This window comes from Podarcis erhardii (genome assembly GCF_964252035.2).
Source record: "Podarcis erhardii genome assembly, chromosome: 7".
Classification (NCBI taxonomy): domain Eukaryota; kingdom Metazoa; phylum Chordata; class Lepidosauria; order Squamata; family Lacertidae; genus Podarcis; species Podarcis erhardii.
In genome coordinates, this window is record NC_138511.1 from 91,923,557 (window position 1) to 91,951,170 (window position 27,614).

At 48.6% G+C, this 27,614-nt stretch overlaps 1 protein-coding gene across 1 annotated transcript in view; it reads right to left on the reverse strand.

The window, feature by feature from the left end:
• LOC309346082 (synaptosomal-associated protein 25-like) overlaps positions 1–22,594 on the reverse strand; it is a 32,450-nt gene extending 9,856 nt beyond the window's left edge. Inside the window, exons 1-2 of the mRNA XM_081869763.1 lie at positions 22,488–22,594; positions 2,009–2,145 (exon numbers count right to left, since the gene is read on the reverse strand). Of these exons, the coding sequence (XP_081725889.1) occupies positions 2,009–2,080 (72 nt within the window). The 5' untranslated portion in view covers positions 2,081–2,145; positions 22,488–22,594. The remainder of the gene's footprint in view (positions 1–2,008; positions 2,146–22,487) is intronic.
• Positions 22,595–27,614: the final 5,020 nt, after the last annotated feature.

The window sequence follows — 27,614 nt, forward strand, 5'->3', positions numbered from 1 at the left end:
GATCAGCACACGAAGACCGACCTGAAGCCATTTTGATTCCTAAACTGAGCAAATGTTTTCTCTGCAAGGTCAAAATGGAAAAGCCTCCCCATTGTCTTTTCCTTCACAAATCCTGTCTTAAGGGTATGTCTGTGTTTGAATAGGGTGTGAGCCTGTGACCTGGCCCAGGAACTAAGTATTTATCATTACAAAAGACTAGCCAGGCTCCCCAGGCAATCCAACCAAGTAACCTGCCAGACAGGAGATAAACAACATTCAAATGTTCTGTTTTAGACGGCCTTTTCTGTGATGTGGGTGTGATGTATCTGAGGGGTGGTCTTAGGTTACACCCCTCCTGTGATGTATGTATGATGTTTCTGGGGGTGATCTTTATAAGGCCTTGCGCACCATTTTTCTGGGTCCTCCTTTCCTGTTGCAACAGCTTTAATAAAGATCAGGCTTACGAGCTGCTTTGCTTCTCAATATTCTCTGGTTGGCCTCTGTTATTTTCTCCTCCCAATAGGGAACCCATGTAAGGACTCTATATACGGGCTCTTGGGTACCCCATAAGGGAAAGGGGCAATTTTTTGTTTACAACAATAGCATTCCTCATGTTGCAAGGCAGGAATCACAGCTCTGGGAAGCTCTGAGGCTGGTGCTGATGGGAGTTGTAGCACAGCACCTCTTGAGGGCACCAGGTTAGCAAAAACTGCCAACGCAACCCCTAATGGTAGCAAGTTCTGTAAGTTAATTATGCACTCTGTGAAGAAATTACTTTCTCAAGCCTGTCTTAAGCCAACCAGACAATCAGTTTTACTGGATTCTTCACTGAATAACCCCAATAAAACTGCACATCCTTTCTTGCCACCAACACCCCACCCACCCTGGGACAAAACAAAACAAAACACCATTTGGCAGTGCAACGCACGCTCAAGCAAATTAGTTCCATAGTTCGAATCTGTCTCATTTGCATAAGTATTTTTGTAGCCGTTTTGCAAGAACGAGAATTGTTCTTCAGAACAAAGCCAATTTCCTTGCAATTATATCTCTGGCATATTTGGTCAGGAATGCCAAACTGGGGTTGGGGGGGGGCAGCAGGTTCTCCAGATTGTAGACTGGGACACAGTCATGCTGCTGTTATAGTAAACTGGGAGCAATTTAAGGCTGGAGGAGGCCATTTCTTCTGGAAGAGGAAGCTACTAACTAAAGGTGCAATAGCTCCGCCAAGTCTTAATAGTCCTTTGCCAGTCCACACAGACCTTATGCATAAACTGATTAGAGAATGAACTGATCCACTGGGTTTTCTACCTTTTTCATTGAACTTTATGAGCTACTTCTGTTGAAATCTACAATACTATAAATAGTACCATAGTTTTTGCTCTATAAGACTCACTTTTTCCCTCCTAAAAAGTAAGGGGAAATGTGTGTGCGTCTTATGGAGCGAATGTAGGCTGCGCAGCTATCCCAGAAGCCAGAACAGCAAGAGGGATCGCTGCTTTCACTGCGCAGCGATCTCTCTGGCTTCTGAGATTCAGAATAATTTTTTTCTTGTTTTCCTCCTCCCAAAACTAGGTGCGTCTTGTGGTCTGGTGCATTTATAGAGCGAAAAATACAGTATATTTTATTTTTTCAAATGTACAGCCAGTTACGTCTTGCGTGTTTATTATAGTCCACACAGAGCAGCTGAGCACGGCAACTGCATTTAATGTGCGGGGATGGTCGTGAGGGCAAATCGCCACAGATCAGAAAGGATGTGGGAGAACAAGGCGGAAGATATTGGAAGGCAACAGGCTGGCAACGACGCCAGCCGGATTCGCCACAAATCGTCAATGAACAAAGGAGAAATAGTGTAGAGTCGACCCAGGCGAGACTGGGAATAATCTGGTTCTGGGTTCAAATCAGCTCATAGGAGGGGGGTTGCCTTCCCAAGTTCCTTTCTCCCCACCCCTCTAGGCAATACCAGCAGCGATTTTGTAAGGAAAAGGGGAATCTGGCCGGTAGAGGCAAAAAAAAAAAGAATTTTCCTGACCTCATTGTTGACCTGGTGGATGCGCTGTTCAAGGTCTTCCGACTCCGAACCCACCACACCGTTGGCCGCCATCTTGGGATCTTTTGGGAAAGAACCAAGGGGGACGTTTTTCCTTGTAGGGATAAATCCACGGTCTCCTACAGAAAAAGACATAATAATAATAATAATAATAATAATAATAATAATAATAATAATAATTTTTATTTACACCCTACCCTCCCTGGCCAGAGCCAGGCTCAGGCTGGCTAACACCAGTAAAAATTACAGTAAAAACATAATGGGGGGGGGGAGAAAAAACAACAACCCCAATTTAAAATACAGATTAAAATGCAATTTAAAATGCAGCCTCATTTTAATAGTAGCCCATAGATCACATAAGGGACGCGGGTGGCACTGTGGGTTAAACCACAGAGCCTAGGGCTTGCTGATCAGAAGGTCGTGGTTCGAATCCCCGCGACAGGGTTTGCTCCCGTTGCTCGGTCCCTGCTCCTGCCAACCTAGCATTTCGAAAGCATGTCAAAGTGCAAGTAGATAAATAGGTACAGCTCTGGCGGGAAGGTAAACAGCGTTTCCATGCGCTGCTCTGGTTCGCCAGAAGCGGCTTAGTCCTGCTGGCCACATGACCTGGAAGCTGTGCGCCGGCTCCCTTGGCCAATAAAGCGAGATGAGCGCCGCAACCCCAGAGTCAGTCACGACTGGACCTAACAGTCAGGGGTTCCTTTACCTTTATAGATCACATAAAGGGAGGGAAACATAGGGTCAGACTGAGTCCAAACCAAAGGCCAGGCGGAACAACTCTGTCTTACAGGCCCTGCAGAAAGAAATCATATCCCGCAGGGCCCTGGTAGAAGAAGAAGAAGAAGAAGAGTTTGGATTTGATATCCCGCCTTTCACTCCCTTTAAGGAGTCTCAAAGCGGCTAACATTCTCCTTTCCCTTCCTCCCCCACAACAAACACTCTGTGAGGTGAGTGGGGCTGAGAGACTTCACAGAAGTGTGACTGGCCCAAGGTCACCCAGCAGCTGCATGTGGAGGAGCGGAGACGCGAACCCGGTTCCCCAGATTAGGAGACTACCGCTCTTAACCACTACACCACACTGGCTCCCGGTCTCTTGTGTTAGAGCGTTCCACCAGACTGGGGCCAGTGTTGAAAAGGCCCTGGCTCTGGTTGAGGCTAATCTGACTTCCTTTCCTCTTCAAAGAGAAGGAAACACCCGGTTTGAGGGATCACAGGTGCCCAGGCATGTATCGTTTCACATAGTGGTCACCCCACGAGCCAGAAGGAACCCCCACGATCCTTTCCAAATAGCAAAGCATTCTGGGGCTAACCCACAATCCTCTGGGGCATGACTCCAAGTGATCAAACAGCAGAGTCCAAGCAGCCTTTGCTGGGGACTGGTGGATCTGTCGATTCCAAGTTCTCTCTTTTCCTGATGTTAAACCAGTCTTCCTCTACCTTGGCCCTCCAGATGTTTTTGGGACTACAACTCCCATGATCCCTAGCTAGCAGGACCAGTGGTCAGGGATGATGGGAATTGTAGTCTCAAAACATATGGAGGGCTGAGTTTGAGGAAGCCTGTGTTAAAGTGAGTTCTCCCCATATCCACCTCAGTCTGCAAATGCATTCATTTCCTAGCCACCTTCAGGAATCTGAACAAGCAGAGCCTTCATAGAATCTTAGAATGGGAAGGGACCCAAAGGTCATCTAGCCCAACCCCCTGAAATGCAGGAATCTCAGTTAAAACATCCATTACAGATGGCTGTTTAACCTCTGCTTAACAACCTTCAAGGAAGGAGAGGCCAGCACCTGCCAAGGGAGTCTGTACCTTGGGGTGACTAATCCAACCAACATAGAATAGAAATAGAAATACTTTATTGTCACGGTGGCGCTGTGGGTTAAACCACAGAGCCTAGGACTTGCCGATCAGAAGGTCGGTGGTTCGAATCCCTGTAACGAGGTGAGCTCCCGTTGCTCAGTCCCAGCTCCTGCCAACCTAGCAGTTCGAAAGCACGTCAAAGTGCAAGTAGATAAATAGGTACCACTCTGGCAGGAAGGTAAACGGTGTTTCCATGCGCTGCTCTGGTTCGCCAGAAGCGGCTTAGTCCTGCTGGCCACATGACCCGGAAAAAATGTCTGCAGAGCGGACAAACGCCGGCTCCCTTGGCCTGTAATGCGAGATGAGCACTGCAACCCCAGAGTTGGTCATGACTGGACCTAATGGTCAGGGGTCCCTTTACCTTAAGGGACGCAGGTGGCGCTGTGGGTTAAACCCCTGAGTCTCTTGGGCTTGCCGATCAGAAGGTCGGCGGTTCGAATCCCCATGACGGGGTGAGCTCCCGTTGCTCAGTCCCAGCTCCTGCCAACCTAGCAGTTTGAAAGCACATCAGTGCAAGTAGATCAATAGGTACCGCTCCGGCGGGGAGGTAAACAGCGTTTCCGTGCGCTACTCTGGTTCGCCAGAAGCGGCTTAGTCCTGCTGGCCACATGACCTGGAAGCTGTACGCCGGCTCCCTTGGCCAGTAAAGCGAGATGAGCACTGCAACCCCAGAGTCGGCCACAACTGGACCTAACGGTCAGGGGTCCCTTTACCTTTACCTTTACCACCTGTTTACAGTAAGATTAAACGAGCCCCCCCTCCCCCCACAATCTGTCAGTCCTTGTTACACTCTGTGTGTTGGTGCGGTTTATCATGCTTCTATATCTCTTGCCCAAAGAGATAATCTGAAAGAGTCAGAATATCCGGGATCACTGTCCTACGTTGATATTTACTTACTACTTCGGCACCATGAACGCCTAAAAAAAGTTTTACCGCTTAGCCCACAGGATAGCATTTATTACTTTTTTCAACCATAGACTTATTATACTTCGACGGACTTTCAAAGATTGACAGATATGTGTTCATTTGATTTCAATATTAGAGAATTTACAAGTGTACACATTTTGTTTTTGTTGTACTAAATCATGTATATTGTCGCAGGAACCCCCCCCCCAAAAAAATCATTCTGTTTGTACAAACTTCACACACACTCACACTCACACACGACATACGCTACACTTCTGTTATAAATTCATAGAAAATCAACCATACATCGGATCTGCACCGTTCCACTTTTATTTTACTCCGTGAAGGAAGGACTACAAAATGGTGAAGGTTTGATACAGGGCAGCCATAATCCCTTGAGCATACCAGCACATCCACAGGAGCCCTGCCCAGTTGCTATGCCAACCCTGATGGTCCCAGACAGAAGACCATCAAGGTCACGAAGAACTTGCATATGGGAGTGGATTCAGCACAGGGACTGGAACAAAGGACAATGATCAGCTCTTCCCTCTGGGGGCAGGAAACTGCAAACTCCCCTCTGTCACCTGGAAAGTACTCATGGGGAGGGGAAAAGGGGGAACCAGCCAGGTGACAAGATACTCAGGTTACCTCCACAACTCCTCCCTCAACCCCTCCTCTTTGTGATGTGTCAATGATGTAGTCATGATGTAGTCTTAGGGGTGTAGTTTGGGGGATTAGTAACTAATAAAAGTTGGGGTCTTCTTTTGTTCTGGACTTCCATCTTGCTTCATCTTGTTGCGGGTGGGAGTCCTGTCGCGACGGTTTCCAATAAAGGCCAAGCCTACAGGCTGCTGTTTTGCTCCAAATTGTCCTGGTTGGTGTCTTTGTTTTTTACCCAAGGGGGCCCTCGGATTCCTCCGTTAACATATTATGCAGTAAGAATTGCAGTGCTATCTAGTATACTGGTCTTCGTGTTGCTTGTATTGCTTGTTGTTTGGTGAGCTTGTCGGCTGGCAGACAGCAAACCAACAAGGCAGCTTTTAGGGCGGAAGCTACTAACTAAAGGTGCAATCATGTGTTAACAATACTTTGCCAGCCAACACAGAGCAGGTGGACATTGCAATTGCGTCCAACAAGACAGCCAGCACGGTGTTACAGAACCCCATTGCACCACAGTCTATTCCTTGGGCTCTGCCATTTTGTCACGCGCCTGGTGAATATCCCTGGGGAGGGTGGACGGAACCTGCCATAACTCCAGCCCCCACCTCCTCCGTCGGGCGATATGATTCTTCATCCGCATCCCCCGAAGCAGCCCTATAATTATCGTGCTTGGAAAGTGCAGCTGTTTGCTCTTTGGGAGCTGAGAAACAGCCGCCCACCCACCCCCTCGCCCTCCCTCCCCCCGAAGGACCTTCCCAGGCTCCCACCTTCTGCTGCTCGGCTCTGCCTGCAAAATTCGTGCAAATTAAAAATAGAGGCTTTGTGTGTGTTTTGTGCTTTTGAACAAAGCGAGAGAGAGAGGAGGGGGCAGAGGTGTAGCTGCGGCAGCAAAACTTTTTCCCCAAGCTGACAGCAAAAGAAAAAAGGAGGTAAAGGGTGGGTTGGATGGGAATAAAAGCGGTTTAGGAATGATTCACAGAAACAGAGGAAGAGGGGCCCTAAAGATACCCTTTTGATTGTGCTCTCTGGATGATTTGCACTCTTGTTGGTATCAAAGCGACCAATTAGTTTCTGGGTTCAGTTCAAAGTGGGGGGGGGTTGTCCTAGAAAGCCTTATGTATCTCAGGACCCCAATACCTCAAGGACTTCCTCTCCCCCTAGGAACCATCCTGGACTTTGCAAACATCATCTGAAGCCCTTCTCCGTGGGCCCCCTCCATAAGAGGTCCAGGGGTGGCAACACAAGAACAGGGCCTTTGCAGTGATGGCTCCCTGCTTGTGGAAAGCTCTCCCTGCAGAGGCCCGCCTGGCACCAACATTCCATACCTTTAGGCAAAAGCATTTCTTTCCTGCCAGGCCTTTGGCTCTTCATTACCTGAGGCCTCCTTTAGTGACTGCCGCTCCCTCCTTCTGGGCCGTGTTCAGAAAGTGGTCTTGGGGGATGAGTGTTCAGACCCCTCACTTGTGGGGTGCCTCAGGGTTTCATCCTCTCCCCCAACATCTACATGCAGCCGCTGGGAGAGATCATCAGGAGGTTTGGGCTGGGTGTCCATCAGTATGTGGATGACTCCCAGCTCTACCTCTCTTTCAAATCAGAACCAGTGAAGGCAGTGAAGGTCCTGTGTGAGTGTCTGGAGGCGGTTGGAGAATGGATGGCGGCCAACAGATTGAGGTTGAATCCTGACAAGACAGAAGGACTGTTTTTGGGGGACAGGAGGCGGGCAGGTGTGGAGGATTCCGTGGTCCTGAATGGGGTAACTGTGCCCCTGAAGGACCAGGTGCGCAGCCTGGGAGTCATTCTGGACTCACAGCTGTCCATGGAGGCGCAGGTTAATTCTGTGTCCAGGGCAGCTGTCTACCAGCTCCATCTGGTACGCAGGATGAGACCCTCCCTGCCCGCAGACTGTCTTGCCAGAGTGGTGCATGCTCTGGTTATCTCCCGCTTGGACTACTGCCACACGCTCTACGTAGGGCTACCTTTGAAGGTGACCCGGAAACCACAACTAATCCAGAATGTGGCAGCCAGACTGGTGACTGGGAGCGGCTGCCGGGACCACATAACACCGGTCCTGAAAGACCTACATTGGCTCCCAGGACATTTCAGAGCACAATTCAAAGTGTTGGTGCTGACCTTGAAAGCCCTAAACGGCCTCCTTTAGTGAGTGCCCCATTTTAATCCTGCTTTTGAAAAGACAATTGTCTCTTATTCCCCTGTGCTTCTGTTTTACGATGGCTTTGATGTGTTTGCTTATAGTTGTAAGCCACTTTGAGTTACCGTGTTTTTTCCGTGTAGAAGACAATGTTTTTTGCTTTGAAACTTTAGTCAAAAATTGGAGGTGCTCTTATATACAGGTGGTTAATGTGCAGTTTTTTTATAAAAAAAAAAAAATCAACCACTACTTACCTTTCCATGGCTAGAAGATGCCTCCCCAAAAATTCTGCAACTTTGGGCGATCTTGGGCGTTGGTGGGTTAATTTGGGGTTTTAAAAAATAGGGGTCGTCTTATACATGAGGGAGTCTTATACACACACAAAAATACGGCACTTTTGTTTTTAAAAAGTGGTTAATAAGATTAATTAACAACAACAATAGACAATCCTGTTTCAACACTGTTCATTTGTTGTTGTTGTTTAGTCGTTTAGTTGTGTCCTCCTCTTTGTGACCCCCTGGACCAGAGCACGCCAGGCCCTCCTGTCTTCCACTGCCTCCCCCAGTTTGGTCAAACTCATGCTGGTCCCTTCGAGAACACTGTCCCACCATCTCGTCCTCCGTCGTCCCCTTCTCCTTGTGCCCTCCATCTTTCCCAACATCGGGGTCTTTTCCAGGGAGTCTTCTCTTCTCCTGAGGTGGCCAAAGTCTTGGAGCCTCAGCTTCAGGATCTGTCCTTCCAGGGAGCACTCAGGGCTGATTTCCTTCAGAATGGAGAGATTGGATCTTCTTGCAGACCATGGGACTCTCAAGAGTCTCCTCCAGCACCAGAATTCAAAAGCATCCATTCTTCGGCGATCAGCCTTCTTGATGGTCCAGCTCTCACTTCCATACATCACTACTGGGAAAACCAGAGCTTTAAACACTGTTCATACCTGTGAACAATTGCTTCATTTCCAGTTTGTCTGTAACTTCCTGATGAAATCTGATCCCTTTTTATACCACAAATGTTTAGGGGGCTTTGTCCTGATTTTGTTGAGCTGTAGAGGGACAGAGATCCTCCAAATGGCAGAAGGTCCCAGATTCAGTCTCCAGGTAGGGGCTGAGAGAAACTCCTCCCTGCAGAGATGCTGCCAGCCAGTGTAGGCAATATTGCACTGTATTACCAACCTTACTGTCTGCTTGTGAAACATGGACCACTAATAAACTCCATCTCCAACTCCTTGGACAATTCCATCAATGGCGTCTCCAAAAAATTTTTGCATATCACTTGCGAAGACAGGTGAACTAGTATCAGTGTACTGGAAGAAGCAAAGATCACCCGTGTTGAAGCAATGATTCTTCAACATCAACTTCGTTGGACTGGTCATGTGCGGATGCCTGATTCTCATCTTACAAAGTACTGTAACTACTCTATTCCAAACTTAAAAATGGAAAGCGTAACGCTGGTGGTCAACAAAAGAGGTTTAAAGATTGTCTCAAGGCAAATCTTCAAAATGTAGTATAAACACTGACAATTGGGAAACACTGGCCTGCGAGCGCTCCAGTTGGAGAACAGCCTTGACCAAAGGTGTCCTGGGCTTTGAAGACACTCGAACTCAGGACGCAAGGGAGAAACGTGCTAGGAGGAAGGCACGCTTGGCAAATCCACACCGGGATCAACTGCTGCCCGGAAACCAATGTCCCCACTGTGGAAGGACGTGTGGATCCAGAATTGCCCTCCACAGTCACTTATGGACTCACTGTTAAAACCGTGTTCATGGAAGAAGAAGACATGGACAAATGGTCTGACTCGGTATAAGGCAGTTTTCTATGTTCTAAGTGGGGTGGGTGGAGTTGCCCTTGTGCCTTTACTTTCTGCACGAAAGCTAATTTCAAAAGACAATGGGTATTTTGGTGTTAGAAGCGTACCAGGCCTAGTAGCCACCAGCCATCAAAGGCAATTCACCTAAACCCTATGGATCACCATTTAGTGTGAGGCTATGCAAAAATCTAGAAGGGGGGGGGCTTACATTGCCAGGTGATGTTGGAGAAGGACTTTCAAAAAGCGTTTTTAGCAGGGTTTAACGGCCTGCTCTTTTATTTATTCAATTTAGATTGCCAGCGAGTAGTGCATCTCTAAAAGGATTTCAGGTGGCTGTCTCTTACGCATGGTAATAACTGTAACGAAGTTATCGCCCTTTTAGAAAATAAGGAAGTGGAAGGATTTGAGACTTAATGCGTGCCTAAGACATTGGTTAATTAAATTAAGTGACTCCGTGTGAAGAACACTGGGAAAAGCTCACCACTTTCTGGGAGCTCCTCCTGTCTCCCCAGAAAAGTGCCCTTGAATAGGTGTAGGATTACAGCATTATTATTATTTTCATCCTGTGCAACTGGCAGGGCCATGGCAGCTACAAGAATCATAGAGCTGGAGGGGAACCAGAGTGTTTCCCAACCTTGGGTCTCCAGCTGTTTTTGAACTACAATTCCCATCATTCCTGACCACTGGTCTTGCTAGCTAGAGATGATGGGAGTTGTAGTCCAAAAACAGCTGGAGGCCCAAGGTTGGGAAACACTAATCTAGTCCACTGCCCTGCAATAATAATAATAATTGTTATGTACTGAAGTTCTCACCCTGGGCCAGCAGGGGGATACTGTAGATAGTTATGCAAATGAAGGATCGAAAAGTGACCTTCAGTGATTGGATAATTTTAGAACGAGGTTCTGGAGCTCTATATAAGCAGGCTGACTGAGCCCTTCAGTTCAGTTCTGTTCCAGCTTACAAATAAAGAGCTGCTTTGGAGAAATTGCTGTGTCGTCTGATATGTTCACCCACAACCTAATAATAATAATAATAATAATAATAATAATAATAATTTTTATTTATACCCTGCCCACCCCTGCCAAAGCTGGGCTCAGGGCGGCTAACACCAATAAAATCAGGCGCTGTGGGTTAGGGTGGCGCTGTGGGTTAAACCACAGAGCCTAGGACTTGCTGATCAGAAGGTTGGTGGTTCGAATTCCCGTGACGGGGTGAGTTCCTGTTGCTCGGTCCCTGCTCCTGCCAACCTAGCAGTTCGGAAGCACGTCAAAGTGCAAGTACCGCTCCGGTGGGAAGGTAAACGGCGTTTCTGTGTGCTGCTCTGGTTCACCAGAAGCGGCTTAGTCCTGCTGGCCACATGACCCGGAAGCTGTACGCCGGCTCCCTCGGCCAATAAAGCAGATGAGCGCCGCAACCCCAGAGTCGGCCACGACTGGACCTAATGGTCAGAGGTCCCTTTACCTTTATCTTTTAAAAACATAATGGGGGAGAACCCCAATTCAAAATACAGGTTGAAATGCCATTTAAAATGCAGCCTCATTTTAAAAGTAGCTCATAAATCAAAACCATAAGGGGAGGGAAACATAAGGGTCAGACTGAGTCCAAACCAACAGCCAGGTGGAACAGCTTCATCTTGCAGGCCCTGCGGAAAGATGTCAAGTCCCGCAGGGCCCTAGTCTCTTGTGACAGAGCGTTCCACCAAGTCGGGGCCAGCGCTGAAAAGGCCCTGGCCCTAGTGTAGACCAATCTAACCACCTTGCGAACTGGGACCTCCAAAACGTCATTTGTGGACCTTAAGGTCCTCCGTGGGGCATAACAAGATAGGAGGTCCCATAGGTACGTGGGTCCTGGGCTGCTCCTATGCGGGGATCGAACCTGCAACCATGACATTATCAGCACCACGCTCCAGCCAACTGAGCTTTCCAGGCCGGCCCATCCATGAGGCAAGTGGAGCAACTGACTCAGGTGGCAGAATCCCAAAATAGTTCTTTATTTCCCCATTTGCTGCTGATGTATATCTTCCGTCACCCCTCCTTCCCTGGCAAGGAGGGTCCACCGTTTTGCACTTCGCCTCAGGTGCCAAAATGCCTTGGGCATCACACACTTCCTCTCTGCATGGCAGGCGCCGGATCAGTGCCATAGATTCTCCCAACACCTCTCTGAGAGCAGCTTTCGCCACAGCCTCACCCAGAGACCATTTGAGTTCTTCGAGAGACAAACTATTTCGTCAAGCAAGTCCTGCATCCTGTCTCCTCGAAAGATTCCATCAACGGCACCTCCGAAAAATTCTACGCATCACTTGGGAAGACAGGTCAACTAATACCAGTGTACTGGAAGAAGCAAAGATCATCCGTGTCAAAGCAATGATTCTTCAACATCAACTTCATTGGACTGGTCGTGTTGTGCGGATGCCTGAGGATCGTCTTCCAAAGCAACTACTCTATTCCCAACTTAAAAAGGGAAAACGTAATGCTGGTGGTCAACAAAAGAGGTTGGGCACCACAGTTCAAGAAGGACACTGACAAACTGGAACGTGTCCAGAGGAGGGCAACCAAAATGGTCCAAGGCCTGGAAATGATGCCTTATGAGGAACGGCTAAGGGAGCTGGGCATGTTTAGCCTGGAGAAGAGGAAGTTAAGGGGTGATATGATAGCCATGTTCAAATATATAAAAGGATGTCACATAGAGGAGGGAGAAAGGTTGTTTTCTGCTGCTCCAGAGAAGCGGACACGGAGCAATGGTTCCAAACTACAAGAAAGAAGATTCCACCTAAACATTAGGAAGAACTTCCTGACAGTAAGAGCTGTTTGACAGTGGAATTTGCTGCCAAGGAGTGTGGTGGAGTCTCCTTCTTTGGAGGACTTTAAGCAGAGGCTTGACAACCATATGTCAGGAGTGCTCTGATGGTGTTTCCTGCTTGGCAGGGGGTTGGACTCGATGGCCCTTGTGGTCTCTTCCAACTCTTCTATGATTCTGTGACTCTAGGTTCGAAGACTCTCTCAAGGCAAACCTTTTAAAATGTAGTATTTTTTTCATCCTGTGCAACTGGCAGGGCCTTACGGGGTCCTTGCTGCGGTATCACATTCACCCGGTGCTATACCAGCTGCACTGGCTCCCGGTGGAGTACAGGATGAGGTTTAAGGTGCAGGTTTTGACTTTTAAAGCCCTATACACCTAGGACCCTCGTACCCTCAGGACCGCCTCTCCTGGTATGTCCCACTGAGGAACTTACAGTCTTCAAACAAAAACATCTTGGAGGTCCCAGGCCACAGAAAGGTTAGGCTGGCCTCAACCAGAGCCAGGGCTTTTTCGGCCGTGGCCCCGATCTGGTGGAACGCTCTGTCCCAAGAGACTAGGGCCCTGCGGGACCTGACATCTTTCCGCAGGGCCTGCAAGACGGAGCTGTTCCACCAGGCCTTTGGCCAAGGCACAGTCTGACCTGCTCCTTTGGTAATCCTCACAGAACTCTAGCCCAATGGTTGCCATGAATTTGATTCTGAATTGATTTTAGAATGAATTGATTTTAGAATGCTGTGTTACTTTTATTGTTGTTAGCCGCTCTGAGCCCGGCTTCGGCTGGGAAGGGCGGGATATAAATAAAAATTAGTAGTGGTAGTGGTAGTATAAACACCAACAACTGGGAAACCCTGGCCTGCGAACGCTCCAGTTGGAGAACAGCCTTGACCAAAGGTGTCCTGGGCTTTGAAGACACTCGAACTCAGGACGCAAGGGAGAAACGTGCTAAGAGGAAGGCACGCTTGGCAAATCCACACCGGGATCAACTCCAGCCCGGAAACCTATATCCCCACTGTGGAAGGACGTGTGGATCCAGAATTGGCCTCCACAGTCACTTACGGACTCACTGTTAAAACCGTGTTCTTGGAAGACAATCTTACTCGGCTATGAGGGATCGCCAAAAAGAAGAAAGCATTCTGACCTCACAATGGCCAACCAGATGCCAGTGGGAAACAGGATCCGAGCGCAAGAGCAACTCTCTTCTCCTGCAGTTTCCAGGGACTGGGACTCAGAAGCCCCACTGCCTCCGACCGCGGACACTGAGCTGAACCATGGAGGCTTGAAAGCAGCCACTGACAGCTCTTTCCCCCATGGATTTGGCTGACCCTCCTTTAAAACTGTCCAAGTCAACGGCCATCGCTGCCTCCTGTGGCAGGGAGTTCCGTAGTTCAACTCTGTGCTGTGTGAAGAAGGACTTGCTTTCCCCTGCCCTGAATCTCCCAATGCTCAGCTTCACTGGATGTCCACAAGTTCTAGTGCTGAGAGGGAGAATCACTTTTCCCTCTCTACTTTCTCTGTGTCATGAATCACTTCTATTTCAGTTGCTCCATCCCAATTTGCTTGCCCAAAAACCTCACATGGAGGCCAGACTACACCCTGGACTCAGTTAAAAAAAAAACCCCAGCATTTTGAATGCATTATAAACATGCAACACCAGGAGGCACTGTAGAGCACAAAACTTTCCCATGTGATTTTACATAGCGCTTTTTTCCTTTGGTTATAACGATTTAATTGATGACTTCTTTATAGCATTCCCCCCCCCATGTAGATCCACCCCCTGCCTTAGAGAGCATTCTTCCTGATTTCATAGAATCCTAGAGTTGGAAGAGACCACAAGGGCCATCGAGTCCAACCCCCTGCCAAGCAGGAAACACCATCAGAGCACTCCTGACATATGGTTGTCAAGCCTCTGCTTAAAGACCTCCAAAGAAGGAGACTCCACCACACTCCTTGGCAGCAAATTCCACTGTCAAACAGCTCTTACTGCTCGCATGGAGGATAGATGACAAGGTTTACTCATCCCAATTTCCTTGCAGGGATGTTCGTACACCTTTGCATTCGTCGCTTGTTTGCCCCACACTTTTCAATGTATTTCCCCATGACTTTCCTAAGTGCAAACAGTCCACTCCTTTTAAAAAAAAAACCTGTGCACACTTGAATTTCCCAGATACGCACTGACTCAAACCCCACTTGCAAAATGCTGGCCCTTGAAGCAACATAGACTCTCAGAACTGCAGCACCTCAGCCGTGACTCAGTTTCCCCTTCGTCAAGGACCTGCCTGCTGGTTAATGCCTCACGGCTGACTGAAAGCACAACATCAGATTTGGCCAAAGCTATTGAGCATGACTCATCGGAGCCTTTCAGCTTCCCTTCGGTCCCTCTTACACTGGGGGAGGGAGGAGGAGAACAGGTCAGTTGTGGGGGGTGGAGAGCAAGAAGGATCTCAAACCCATTAGAGCCCGGAGCCTTCACAACCCATTAGGCGGGGAGGCCAAACGCCTGACAGTTTAACAAGACTTCTCCTCTGCCCCATCTCTCTCGTCGATATAACCTTTCAGATCTTCTGGCATCGGAAAGTGGGAATAATGCTATTACTATAGATGCCCCTCCATCTCACAGTCCCCTGGGCTGCTGCAATTATGGAACAGGATACCAGTCTCGAAATGAGCCCTGCTCCTCTGCCGTCCAGCGTGACGTACGGACAGAGTCCTCTGTTTTTGGCTGCACACATCTTAAACTGTAAACCCATCCCTAGCTCAGCAGTACAGGAAACACACTGGTACCGTGATAGGAATTTTGAGGTCTTAAAGGTAAAGGGACCCCTGACCATTAGGTCCAGTCGTGGCCGACTCTGGGGTTGTGGCGCTCATCTCGCTTTACTGGCCGAGGAAGCAGGCGTACAGCTTCCGGGTCGTGTGGCCAGCAGGACTAAGCCGCTTCTGGCGAACCAGAGCAGCGCACGGAAACGCCGTTTACCTTCCCGCTGGAGCGGTACCTATTTATCTACTTGCACTTTGATGTGCTCTCTAACTGCTAGGTTGGCAGAAGCAGGGACAGAGCAACGGGAGCTCACCCTGTCGCGGGGATTCGAACCGCCGACCTTCTGATTGTCATTTCCGAGGCTCTGTGGTTTAACCCACAGCGCCACCCACGCCCCTTTGAGGTCTTAGATATATGGTAAGGTTCATAAGCGTAGCAACCAAGCACGTACATATGTCAGCACAGGAAGACTGACCTGGAACCATTTTGATTCCTAAACTGAGCCAATGTTTTCTCTGCAAGGTCAAAGTGGGAAACCTCCCCATTGTCTCTTTCCTCACAAATCCTGTCTTAAGGGCAAATTTAAGATATGAATAGGGTGTGAGCCTGTGACCTGGCCCAGGAACTAAGTATTTATCATTACAAAAGACTGGCCAGGCTCCCCAAGGTATCCAATCAAGTGAGCATTAATAGGTAACCTGTCAGACAGGAGATAAACAATGCACTCAGATTTCTGCTATAGACCGCCCTTTCTGTGATGTATGTATGATGTATCTGGGGGTGGTCTTGATCTACAGGGTGGCAATTTCAAAAGTCTTTATAAGGCCTTGCACGCCATTGTTCTAGGTTCCTCCTCCTTTCCTGCGTGTGAGGGGAGCACCTTATTGCAACAAATCAATAAAGATCAGGCTTACTAGCGGCTTTGCTTCTCAATATTCTCTGGCTGCCCTCTGTTATTTTCTCCTACCAATAGGGAACCTATGTAAGGACTCTATATGGGCTCTTGTGTCCCCCATAAGGGGAAAGGGCAATTTTTGTTTACAACAATACCAAGCCCCTGAAGGACCAGGTGCGCAGCCTGGGAGTCATTCTGGACTCACAGCTGTCCATGGAGGCACAGGTCAATTCTGCGTCCAGGGCAGCTGTCTACGAGCTCCACCTGGTACGCAGGATGAGACCCTCCTTGCCTGCAGACTGTCTTGCCAGAGTGGTGCATGCTCTGGTTATCTCCCACTTGGACTACTGCCATGCGCTCTACGTGGGGCTACCTTTGAAGGTGACCCGGAAACTACAATTAATCCAGAATGCGGCAGCCAGACTGGTGACTGGGAGTGGCCACCGAGACCATATAACACCGGTCTTGAAAGACCTACATTGGCTCCCAGGACATTTCAGAGCACAATTCAAAGTGTTGGTGCTGACCTTGAAAGCCCTAAATGGCCTCGGTCCAGTATACCTGAAGGAGTGTCTCCACCCCCATTGTTCAGCCCAAACACTGAGGTCCAGTGCTGAGGGCCTTCTGGCGGTTCCCTCACTGTGAGAAGCCAAGTTACAGGGAACCAGGCAGAGGGCCTTCTCGGTGGTGGCGCCTGCCCTGTGGAACGCCCTCCCACCAGATGTCAAAGAGAAAAATAACTTTTAGAAAAACTTTTAGAAGACATCTGAAGGCAGCCCTGTTTAGGGAAGCTTTTAATGTTTAATAGGTTATTGTATTTTAGTGTTTTGTTGGAAGCCGCCCAGAGTGGCTGGGCAAACCCAGCCAGATGGGCGGGGTATAAATAATATATTATTATTATTATTATTATTATTAGTCAGATCATTGGGTCCACCCGGCTCAGTACTGTCTGCACTGGCCGGCAGCAGGGCTTGGGACGAGGCTCCTCTCCCAGAGACGCTGTCGAGGATTGAACTTGGACCTTCTGCATGCTCTCTCGCTGACCCACAGCCCTTCCTCGACCTGTTTCCTCTGCGTCTGCTACATGACCTGGTCTGGCCCTGCTGCTAAGTGGTTTCCTTTGTGGTCCAGCCAATCTCCCTCTGGAACAGAGAGGGGCAGCGGCACGCAGGCAAAGTGCCCGTCAAACGTCCCTAAGGACACGGGTTCAAGACCCGCTGCCAACTGGAGTGTCATCGCATGGGTGCAAATGCAAATCTCCTTTCTACGAGGTACCCAAGCGCTTCAATCCTGCGCGGTTCAGGCGTCCAGGAGGGCCCCTTTCCTTAATGAGCAGAGCAGTCTTGTAACTGCCAGTGACAAAGGGCTCACTTTTATCCAGCGCTAATTGGCGGAAGACTTTGCAAGCAGCCACTTAATGCATCCGTTCCCTAATGGCTCCTAGCTAAAATTAAAAGGCAAGTGAAGAGATCCAAGGAAGATTTATCCAGGCAATTACAAGCTTTGTTGTTCGCGGAGGGCAAGGCTACGCATGGCCGCCAACCACAGTGGCTGTGCAGCACCTCTGCTGCTGGAAAAGGCAGGAGGGGGAGAGTGCCGCTCTTGTGTTCGAATCCTGCCTGCCACTTTCCCCTCGGGGCGTCTGATTGGCCACTGTGACAACAGGGTGTTGGACTAGACAGGCCACTGATCTGATCCAGCAGCCAGAGTCTTCTTATGTTCTAACCTCCAGCTCCAAAGACAGTCTATCTAGGTTCTTAGGTTCATAGGGCTATTTGATTATGGTAAGAACAGGCTTTTAATAATAATAATAATAATAATAATAATAATAATAGTAATAATAAAATTTATTTATACCCCGCCCTCCCCAGCCAGAGCCGGGCTCAGGGCGGCTAACACCAGTAAAATTACAGTAAAAACATAATAGAAAAAAACCCAATTTAAAATACAGGTTAAAATGCAATTTAAAATGCAGCCTCATTTTAAAAGTAGCAGAACCCTAAGAGGGGACTGAGACAAGGAAGGTGAGCCTGCAAGGTTTACACCAGTATTTCTAAAGGCTGAGGTCCCTCCAAAACATTTAGGAGTGCCAGTGAATCGGTATCTGGGGAGCCCAGAGATTCCCCCCTCCAATTCCTTGCAATATGTCACAGCGAAGGGGATTCCCGGGTAGAATTTGTGGACCGCAAGCTACCACATGCTTAAAAGAGCAAAATATCTCTTGGCTAGTCATGGTTACTGCCATCCCAGAAGGGAATTCCTTCCAGTATACCTGAAGGAGCATCTCCACCCCCATTGTTTAGCCCAGACCCTGAGGTCCAGCTCCAAGGGCCTTCTGGCAGTTCCCTCACTGCGAGAAGTGAGGTTACAGGGAACCAGGTGGAGGGCCTTCTTGGTGGTGGCACCTGCCCTGTGGAACACCCTCCCAGCAGTTGTCAAGGAAATAAACAACTACCTGACTTTTAGAAAACATCTGAAGGCAGCCCTGTTCAGGGAAGGACTGTTGTATTTTAATATTTTGTTGGAAGCCACCCAGAGTAGCGAGGAAAACACAGCCAGATAGGCGGGTATAAATAATAAATTATTATTATTATTATTATTATTATTATTATTATTATTATTAGAAGAAGAAGAAGAGTTTGGATTTGATATCCCGCCTTTCACTCCCTTTAAGGAGTCTCAAAGTGGCTGACATTCTCCTTTCCCTTCCTCCCCCACAACAAGTGGGGCTGAGAGACTTCAAAGAAGTGTGACTGGCCCAAGGACACCCAGCAGCTGCATGTGGAGGAGCAGAGACGCGAACCTGGTTCCCCAGATTACGAGACTACCGCTCTTAACCACTACACCACACTGGCTCTCTAACAATGGCAATTGCTTCTCATTCATTACGATGCTGATATCTCATTTTCCTCTACAAGCTCAGCAAGGCACCCGTGGTTCTCGCTCTTCCCATTTCTAGCCTCACAACAGTCCTGCGAGGTAGTTTAGGCTGAGAGACAGCGAGTCCCCCAAGATCGCCCAGTGTGCTACATAGCTGAGTGGAGATTTGAACCCTGGTCTCCTAGTCCAACACTCCAACCATCAAAGGTAAAAAAAGGTAAAGGACCCCTGGATGGTTAAGTCCAGTCAAAGGTGACTCTGGGGTTGCGGCGCTCATCTCGCTTTCAGGCCGAGGCAGCCGGCGTTTGTCCACAGACAGCTTTCCAGGTCATGTGGCCAGCAGGACTAAACCGCTTCTGGCGCAACAGGACACTGTGATGGAAACCAGAGCAGCACATGGAAACGCTGTTTACCTTCCCGCCGCAGTGGTACCTATTTATCTACTTGCACTGGTGTGCTTTCAAACTGCTAAGTTGGCAGGAGCTGGGACAGAGCAACGGGAGCTCACCCCGTTGTGGGGATTCGAACCACCAACCTTCCGATCGGCAAGCCCAAGAGGCTCAGGGGTTTAGACCGCAGCGCCACATTACCCCACACTAGTCAGATCATGGTCACAAACAGAATCAACTCACTGATTCTTTCAAAACCAAGGAGAAGGGGGGCACTCAGCCCTCCACACGCACCTGTTTTACAAAGCTTTGACACCAGCCTCCAACTCTATTTGCTGCCTCTCAAATGAAAAACACAGATTTGCCACCTTTACATTTTTCACACAGCCAACGAACCCTTCCAAAAAAAGACCAGGCTAGCCACCCTCCCACTTGCTTTCGAGCTTCACAATCTCAGCGCTGCAAAACAGCTTTGTGCCGGTCTCGATTCCTTTGTGAGTTTTCTGAAACGTTTCTTGCGGCAGTGAAGGTAAACACAATGCCCTTGCAAGAGGTGATGTGCTCAAAGAGCTCCCTCCATCTGTCTCCAGATGCACTTTGCAAGAGGTCAGCTGCAAACCGTGTAAAATCAGAGCTTGTAAACAGAACCAAGCAGCAGAAAAGGGTTTACCGGTCTGCATTTCAAAATGTCTGGGTATTCTGGGAATCTTCAGGTGGAAGGGAAAACATATGGGGACTTCAAGACTGTCACTATTTTCCAAGTGGGATTCAATCAAACACCAGCAAATTCGTGTTGCACAATTAAGGTGGAACTGATGCTCTTTGAACAAGCTCATTTACAAAACAAAACAAAACAAAACAAAACCCAAACATTTTGCAGGAAGGAAAGTGATGGTGAAAATGCTCTGGGAAGCAGGGAATGGCAATACTTCAACAGAAGTCTAGTGCCCAGACCAAGGGAAGTAATAGTTTTGCTCTATTCTGCCTTGGTCAGACCACACCCGGAGTCCTGTGTCCTGTTCTGGGCGCCACAATTTAGGGAGGATATCGACAAGCTGGAAGGTGTGCTGAGGAGGGTGAGGAAGATGATCAAGCCTGATGAGGAACAGTTGAGGAGTTGCATGTCCAGGCCTGGAGGTGACATGACAGCATTTTCAAACACCTGTAGATTTGACACATGGGAGATGGAGCAAGCTTCCTTTCCGCTACTCTAGACGGGAGCAGATTTTGACTAAACATTAGGAAGGACTTTCTGACAGTAAGAGCTGTTCAGCCATGGAACAGACTCTCTCTTGGAGGTTATAGAGCACAAGTTGGTCAGGGATTCATAGATCATAGAATTTCAGGGTTGGAAGGGACCACAAGGGTCATCTAGTCCAACTCCTTGCAATTCCTTAGCAATCATTCTTGCACGTCAAGGGGTTGGACTGGATGATCACTGGTGCCCCTTCCAACGCTACAGTTCTATCGTTCTAGTGGGTTGACACCATGTTGTGTAACCTACTTGCAAACAAATCAAAACAAATGCGCAATAAGCAGATGGTGCCCCTTAACCCCCCTGTAAATTTGGAGTAAGCAAATCGAGATGAACGCTCCCCAGTTTGTCTGGGAGTGACCTAGAATCCTAGAGTTGGGAGAGACCACCAGGGCCATCGAGTCCAACCCCCTGCCAAGCAGGAAACACCATCAGAGCACTCCTGACATATGGTTGTCAAGCCTCTGCTTAAAGACCTCCAAAGAAGGAGACTCCACCACACTCCTTGGCAGCAAATTCCACTGTCAAACAGCTCTTACTGTCAGGAAGTTCTTCCTAATGTTTAGGTGGAATCTTTTTTGGAAGAGACCACAAGGGTGCATTGGTTAGAGCAGGCAAAGGCAAATTCAGCCCTCCAGATGTTTTGAGACTACAGCTTCCATGATCCCTAGCTAACAGGACCAGTGGTCAGGGATGATGGGAATTGTCGTCCAAAACATCTGGAGGGCCGAGTTTGCCTATGCCTGGGTTAGAGTATCAGAGGCTTGGGTTCAAATCTCCTCTCAGGCACAAAGCTCACTGGGTGCCCTTGGGCCATCTCTCGGCCTCGCCTACCTCACAGGGCTGTTGTAGAGATTAAATGGGGAGGGGGAGAAAACCACGTATGCACCTCAGGGAAATAATAATAATAATAATAATAATTTTTATTTATACCCCGCCCTCCCCAGCCAAGGCCGGGCTCAGGGCGGCAGACAAGCAATAATAAAAACAAGTTGAATGAATACAACTTAAAAACAAGATTAAAATACAGCATTAAAATATTGAAACATTAAAATATTAAAATGCAGCCTATTCATTAAAATGAATAGATGAACACTGATAAACAGCAGATTAACTCTGGCAACTTCACGATTCCCCATTCCTGTGGTCATTTCAAAACCATCCACACCACTCCCTGCATTTCAGGGGGTTGGACTAGATGACCCTTGGTAGTCCCTTTCAACTCTATGATTCTGCTCCAGCCCCCTAATTCCAGCCTCCGCTTGGACCCTCAGAAGCACCTGTTCCCCGATCACTCGTATCCAGAATTAATCCCAGGGAAACCTCTAGAGACCTGCTCCAGATCCCCGCATCTGACACAAACACACTCCTCCTCCTCCTCACCCACCATCCATTCAGCCCCCGAATCTCCCTCTAGACTCCCCCTCCAGTGGCGTAGCGTGGGGGGTGCAGGGGGGGCCAGCCGCACCAGGCGCAACATCTGGGGGTTAGGGTTAGGGGGCGCAAATCCACGGGTTAGGGGGCGCAAATCCACGGGTTAGGGGGCGCAAATCCACGGGTTAGGGGGCGCAAATTACTTGCCTTGCCCCGGGTGCTGACAACCCACGCTACGCCACTGTCCCCCTCTATTCAGTTTCAGATCCAAGGCGCCCCATCTCCCCTCTCCAAGGCGCACGACGCACAATCCGCCTCTTTTATAACGGGGGGGGGGGGGGGAACCATCAAGAACTTTGCCCGTTCGCTCGCAGTTCCCGACAGAAGAGAATAAACAACAGGTTGGTGGAGGAGATTTTTGGCAACTCCCTGACGCAGCGCAGAAACGGCTCCGGGATTCAGGCAGAGCGCGCGGCGCAAAAACGCAACGAAATAAAAGGCTGAAGTTTCTTAGAGGCTGGAACGGAAAGGGCCAAAAGGCCAGCGCTGTTGCAAGACCACAATGCCGAAGGGATGATGCGCCGCCTTTGAAGTTTACCTGCTCATTTCCGCTCTCAAATCAAACAGTAATTTTTTCAACAATTCTTCTTTTAATGAAGACTCACTTTTTGGAGCTTCCCAGCGACCCCCCAGATCGCAACAGCTCCCCCCTGCCGCCCCCAAATCTTTTTTTACCTGTTTCTCCTCCTGTCCCAGACTCCTGCCTCCCAGTCCTCCCTCATCAGCAACAAGCCCAGCGCGCAGGATGGAGCCCCGCCCTCTCAGCCTGGGGCTGCGGACCCCCCCCCCACTGCACCGCCTCTGGAGCCACCCCATTGGGCGGGGAGCCTTGAAAGGCAGCCGGGGGAGGCCTCTGGTTGGCTGGCGGGCTGGGGAAAGGGACAGGGCGGGGCCGGGATAGCCTTGGGCTGGTACCCGCCGCCTCTCCTTCCCCCCAGGGATGCTGTTGCCAGGGGCAACCTGACGTGAGCCAGGGGAAGATAGAGATCGCAACTTGGCACAACTCTGCGTCTGCCAGAATGAACTTCAATTCCCAGGGGAGTTTGGCTCCAGGCTGGGCATCTAGGCAACCCTGAGCGGAGCGCAGTGTTAGTCAACGCAGGGCAAGGCTGGCACCGCCGCGTGGTGGGCAGTGGGAGCATCTTGGCAGCCGGGCCGCCTCACTCAAGGCTGGGTGACATCCTGGGCATCTTTGATAACCTGGCATGGTAACCCAGGCAACTTGGACCTCTCTTTGTAACCTGGGCAACTGGAGCGTCTTGGTAACCCGGCAACTTGGATGTCTTAGTAACCCGGGCAATTGGGGGCAAAATGAAGACTGAAAATCTTAGGGCTTTGGGTCATGCCTTGGGAAGAAGGGGGGAGCAATCAAAGGCCTCGCTGTGTACCCAAATGCTCATCCGAGGGAGATCTCAGAAACAGACTTGGAACCTCTTAAGCAGGGGTAGGCAACCTAAGGCCTGGGGGCCGGATGTGGCCCAATCGCCTTCTCAATTTGGCCCCCGGGAATCAGCGTGTTTTTACATGAGTAGAACATGTCCTTTTACTTAAAATGCATCTCTGGGTTATTTGTGGGGCATAGGAATTCATTCATTGTTGTTTTCCAAAATATAGTCCGGCCCACCATGTGGTCTGAGGGGTGGTGGACCAGCCCACGGCTGAAAAAGGTTGCTGACTCCTGCTCTTAAGCATTGTGGGCCCTGGGAGAGATCAAAAGGCCATTCATGTTAACCTTTTCGTCTGTCGGGCTAATCATACACCTGCCTTCCCTTCTTCTGAAATTGTTTCCTTTTGCACAACCCAGACTACACTGTGTCTGCAAGGCAGAGGAAAGCCACGCATGGTAAAAAGGTAACGTCAGATATATAGCCAACTCGAGGAAGTAAGACCAGCCACATTTGGCAAGATACACTCTCTAGGGATCCCTCCCCTCTCTCCACGGGTCAATTTTTGATCTTAGGTCTGGCTTGGACTGAAAGGAAAACTCTTATTGTCAAAACCTTGCTATAAAAATATTATTTAATGATTCATTGGCCCATGTAAAGGCTCTTTCATTGTCTCTCTGTTTCTCCTTCCCCCCACCAAATACAGTGGTACCTCGGGTTAAGTACTTAATTTATTCCGGAGGTCAATTCTCAACCTGAAACTGTTCTTAACCTGAAGCACCAGACTCCTGCTGCCGCTGCGCCGCTGCGCCGCCACTGCAAAGTTCTTAACCAGAGGTACTATTTCTGGGTTAACAGAGTATGTAACCTGAAGCGTATGTAACCTGAAGCATATGTAACCCGAGGTACTACTGTATATCTATCTCTTGCAGAAGGAGTCTGGACAATTTCCCCGTGTTGTGTTCTAGGGTCACACTAGGCGACAATGTTGAGAGATTTAGGCTTGTATCTCCCATCTTTATATATTTCTGTTTACAACAGTTGTGGGGGTTCTGAGTCTCTTCCAGACAACTTGTTTATTGCACATGCATCATGATTTGTTTGTAGGGAAGTCAGAGCATGTTTTACCAGCGTCTCCACCCCCCACCGTTCTGCCCGGACACTGAGGTCCAGCTCCGAGGGCCTTCTGGCACTTCCCTCACTGCAAGAAGCCAAGTTACAGGGAAGCAGGCAGAGGGCCTTCTTGGTGGTGGCGCCCGCCCTGTGGAACGCCCTCCCACCAGATGTCAAATAAATAAACAACTACCTGACTTTTAAAAAATATCTGAAGGCAGCCCTATTTAGGGAAGCTTTTAATGTTTAATGCTATACAGTCATACCTCGGGTTACAGCTGCTTCAGGTTGTGTATTTTCAGGTTGTGGACTGCCGAAACCCGGAAGTACCAGAACAGCTTACTTCTGGGTTTTGGCAGTCGCGCATGTGCAGAAATGCTAAATCACGCTTTGCGCATGTGCAGAAGCGCCGAATTGCAACCCACACATGCGCAGATGCAGGTTGCAAACGTGCATCCCGCACGGATCACGTTCACAACCCGAGCATCAACTGTATTGTGTTTTTAATATTCTGTTGGGAGCCGCCCAGAGTGGCTGGGGAAACCCAGACAGATGGGCGGGGTATAAATAATAAATTATTGTTATTATTATTATTGACTTCACCCCCCAAGGCACACCCATTATCTCCCAGGACAGATGGATGCCAGCCAACAAGGTAAAGGTAAAGGTAAAGGGACCCCTGACCATTAGAGGTCCAGTCGTAGCCGACTCTGGGGTTGCAGCGCTCATCTCGCTTTATTGGCCAAGGGAGCCGGCGTACAGCTTCCAGGTCATGTGGCCAGCATGACTGAGCTGCTTCTGGCAAACCAGAGCAGCGCACGGAAACGCCGTTTACCTCCCCGCCAGAGCGGTACCTATTGATCTACTTGCACTGATGTGCTTTCAAACTGCTAGGTTGGCAGGAGCAGGGACTGAGCAACAGGAGCTCACCCCGTCATGGGGATTCGAACCGCCAACCTTCTGATCGGCAAGCCCAAGAGGCTCAGTGGTTTAACCCACAGCGCCACCTGCGTCCCTTAAGGTAAAGGGACCCCGACCATTAGGTCCAGTCATGACCAACTCTGGGGTTGCATGCTCATCTCGCATTACAGGCCAAGGGAGCCGGCGTTTGTCCGCTCTGCAGACAATTTTTCCGGGTCATGTGGCCAGCAGGACTAAGCCGCTTCTGGCAAACCAGAGCAGCGCACGGAAACGCCGTTTACCTTCCCGCCGGTTGTGGCTAATGCCTGTTGCTTAGACACCATGATAAATATTGCTGGGGAGCAATTGATGGTCGTGGTGCCCATTTCCACTGGTGACTCGGGGAAATATAGCTGTGAGGTCCTGGAAGCCATATCTAGGTTGCTAGGAAGGACGCACTTAAATTTTTAAGTGTTATACATTTTTCAGGACACTTCCCTTTCACTCTCCTTATCACAAAAGCCTGGTTTGGGGGGCAGGAGTGTAGTGTGTTTGTGACACAGGAGTGCCAAATGAATTTCAACTGCATTGCCTGAATTTGCAGGTATACAATCCCAACCACAATTAGTGATGGTCTGGGAGCACTCCTGGAATTGAATTGACGCCGCTGTACAAATAACTCCGTCCTTCATACTGTTTCCCAGATATATCCCTCCCTCCTTCAAGCGCTGTTCGCCTCATTAGGAAAAAGCAAAAAATATTGGTCTGTTTCCATATGGGAAACACCACCGTATAGCCAATCTGAGATCTATTTGACAATTCAACCTGAGATCTGTTTGACAAACAACTCGCTTAGATCAAATTCCGGAGGTGTCGCTGTGTTGACAGTTGCTGCCGCCACAGACAAAAAAAGCACACCTTGTGACAGCTTAAAGACTCACCAATTTCTTGAAGCAGAGGCCACAGACTGCTTTGTCAGGCGCATGACAAAGGATTTGTGTCGTCTAGATGAGGACAACAAATTGTGCACCTGTCGGGAGTCGGATCTAATCCGCTGCAGCTTCTGCCACAACAAATCAGTCAAATCACTGAAACGCAGGTGGCCAACCTGGTGCCCTCCAGATGTTTTCGGGCTCCATCCGATGCCTCTCTTGTCCTTTTTTGGGCACCTGCTGAAGACGCTCCTCTTTCAACAACCCTTCTAAAAGTTGACATCTGTCTAGGATTCAAGTTGAATCCTTTTTTTAAGCTATTACCTTTTTTTAACATACATTTTCTACCATTTGTTTTTATTTATTTTTCAGACAGAAGGAGAATCACAGCATCATAGAATTGTGGAGATAGAAGGGATTCCTGAAGTCATCTAGTCCAGGGGTTTGGCCAACTTCCAAGAGACTGCGATCTACTCACAGAGTAAAAAACTGGCAGTGATCTACCCCCTTTTTGGGGGTCCAGGTCATATTAGGGGTGCAGGGCAAAGATGTTGAGTTTTTTTTTAGGGGAGCCAAAGTTTTTTAGTTTCTTTGGGGGGAGCCACTGATCTACCAGTGATCTACCACATACGTTCAGTGATCTACCAGTAGATCGCGATCTACCTGTTGGACATGCCTGATAGTCCAACCACCCTGTGAATTCAGGTATCTCCATGCATGACAGGTGGGGATCCATCTGTTTTAAAACATTCAATGACAGACAGTCCACCACCTTCTGAGGGAATCCATTCACCTCAGTCTTCAGAAATATTGCTTCCATGCAAACAAACAGCTCCGTCTCCCCTGCTGGTGAGGTACCGAGTTAATTGTAATTTTAATTTTTTAAAAAATTAAAATATCATTGTTTCATCAAACAAAGGTTTCGTTCCACAGGTCTCTGTGCCTTGCCAGTGGTCTGTAGCCGCGTTGGCCCTAGGCAATAAAATTATACCAAGTCAAATAAAAAGTATTGAGTTCCTTGCCTGTCCTTTTCTTTCCTTTTTTTTTTTTTGTTAAATGATATTTATTAAAATTTCCAATAAAAACATATAAACACAGACAACAATAAAAACATACACAAACAAAAAACAAAAAAAGTATAATTTCAAACCTTATTTTCTTAAACCTAATTTCCCCGACCTCCTCATACCTCCCCCTTCTGTATTCTAATTTCATTTATCTAATCAGCAAATCCATTCCCTTATTTCCCATAGTTTTTGATAATTCTGTTCTTTTTCCTTAATCAACACCCCTGTAAACCACCTAGTTTTTAAACCCATGTCATTCTAGCCTTCATTAATTTTATAGTGTTTATTAAGATAGTCTTTAAATTTCTTCCAATCTTCTTCCACTGTCTCTTTCTCCTGGTCTCGGATTCTGCCAGTCATCTCTGCCAGTCCCATGTAGTCTGTCATCTTCATCTGCCATTCTTC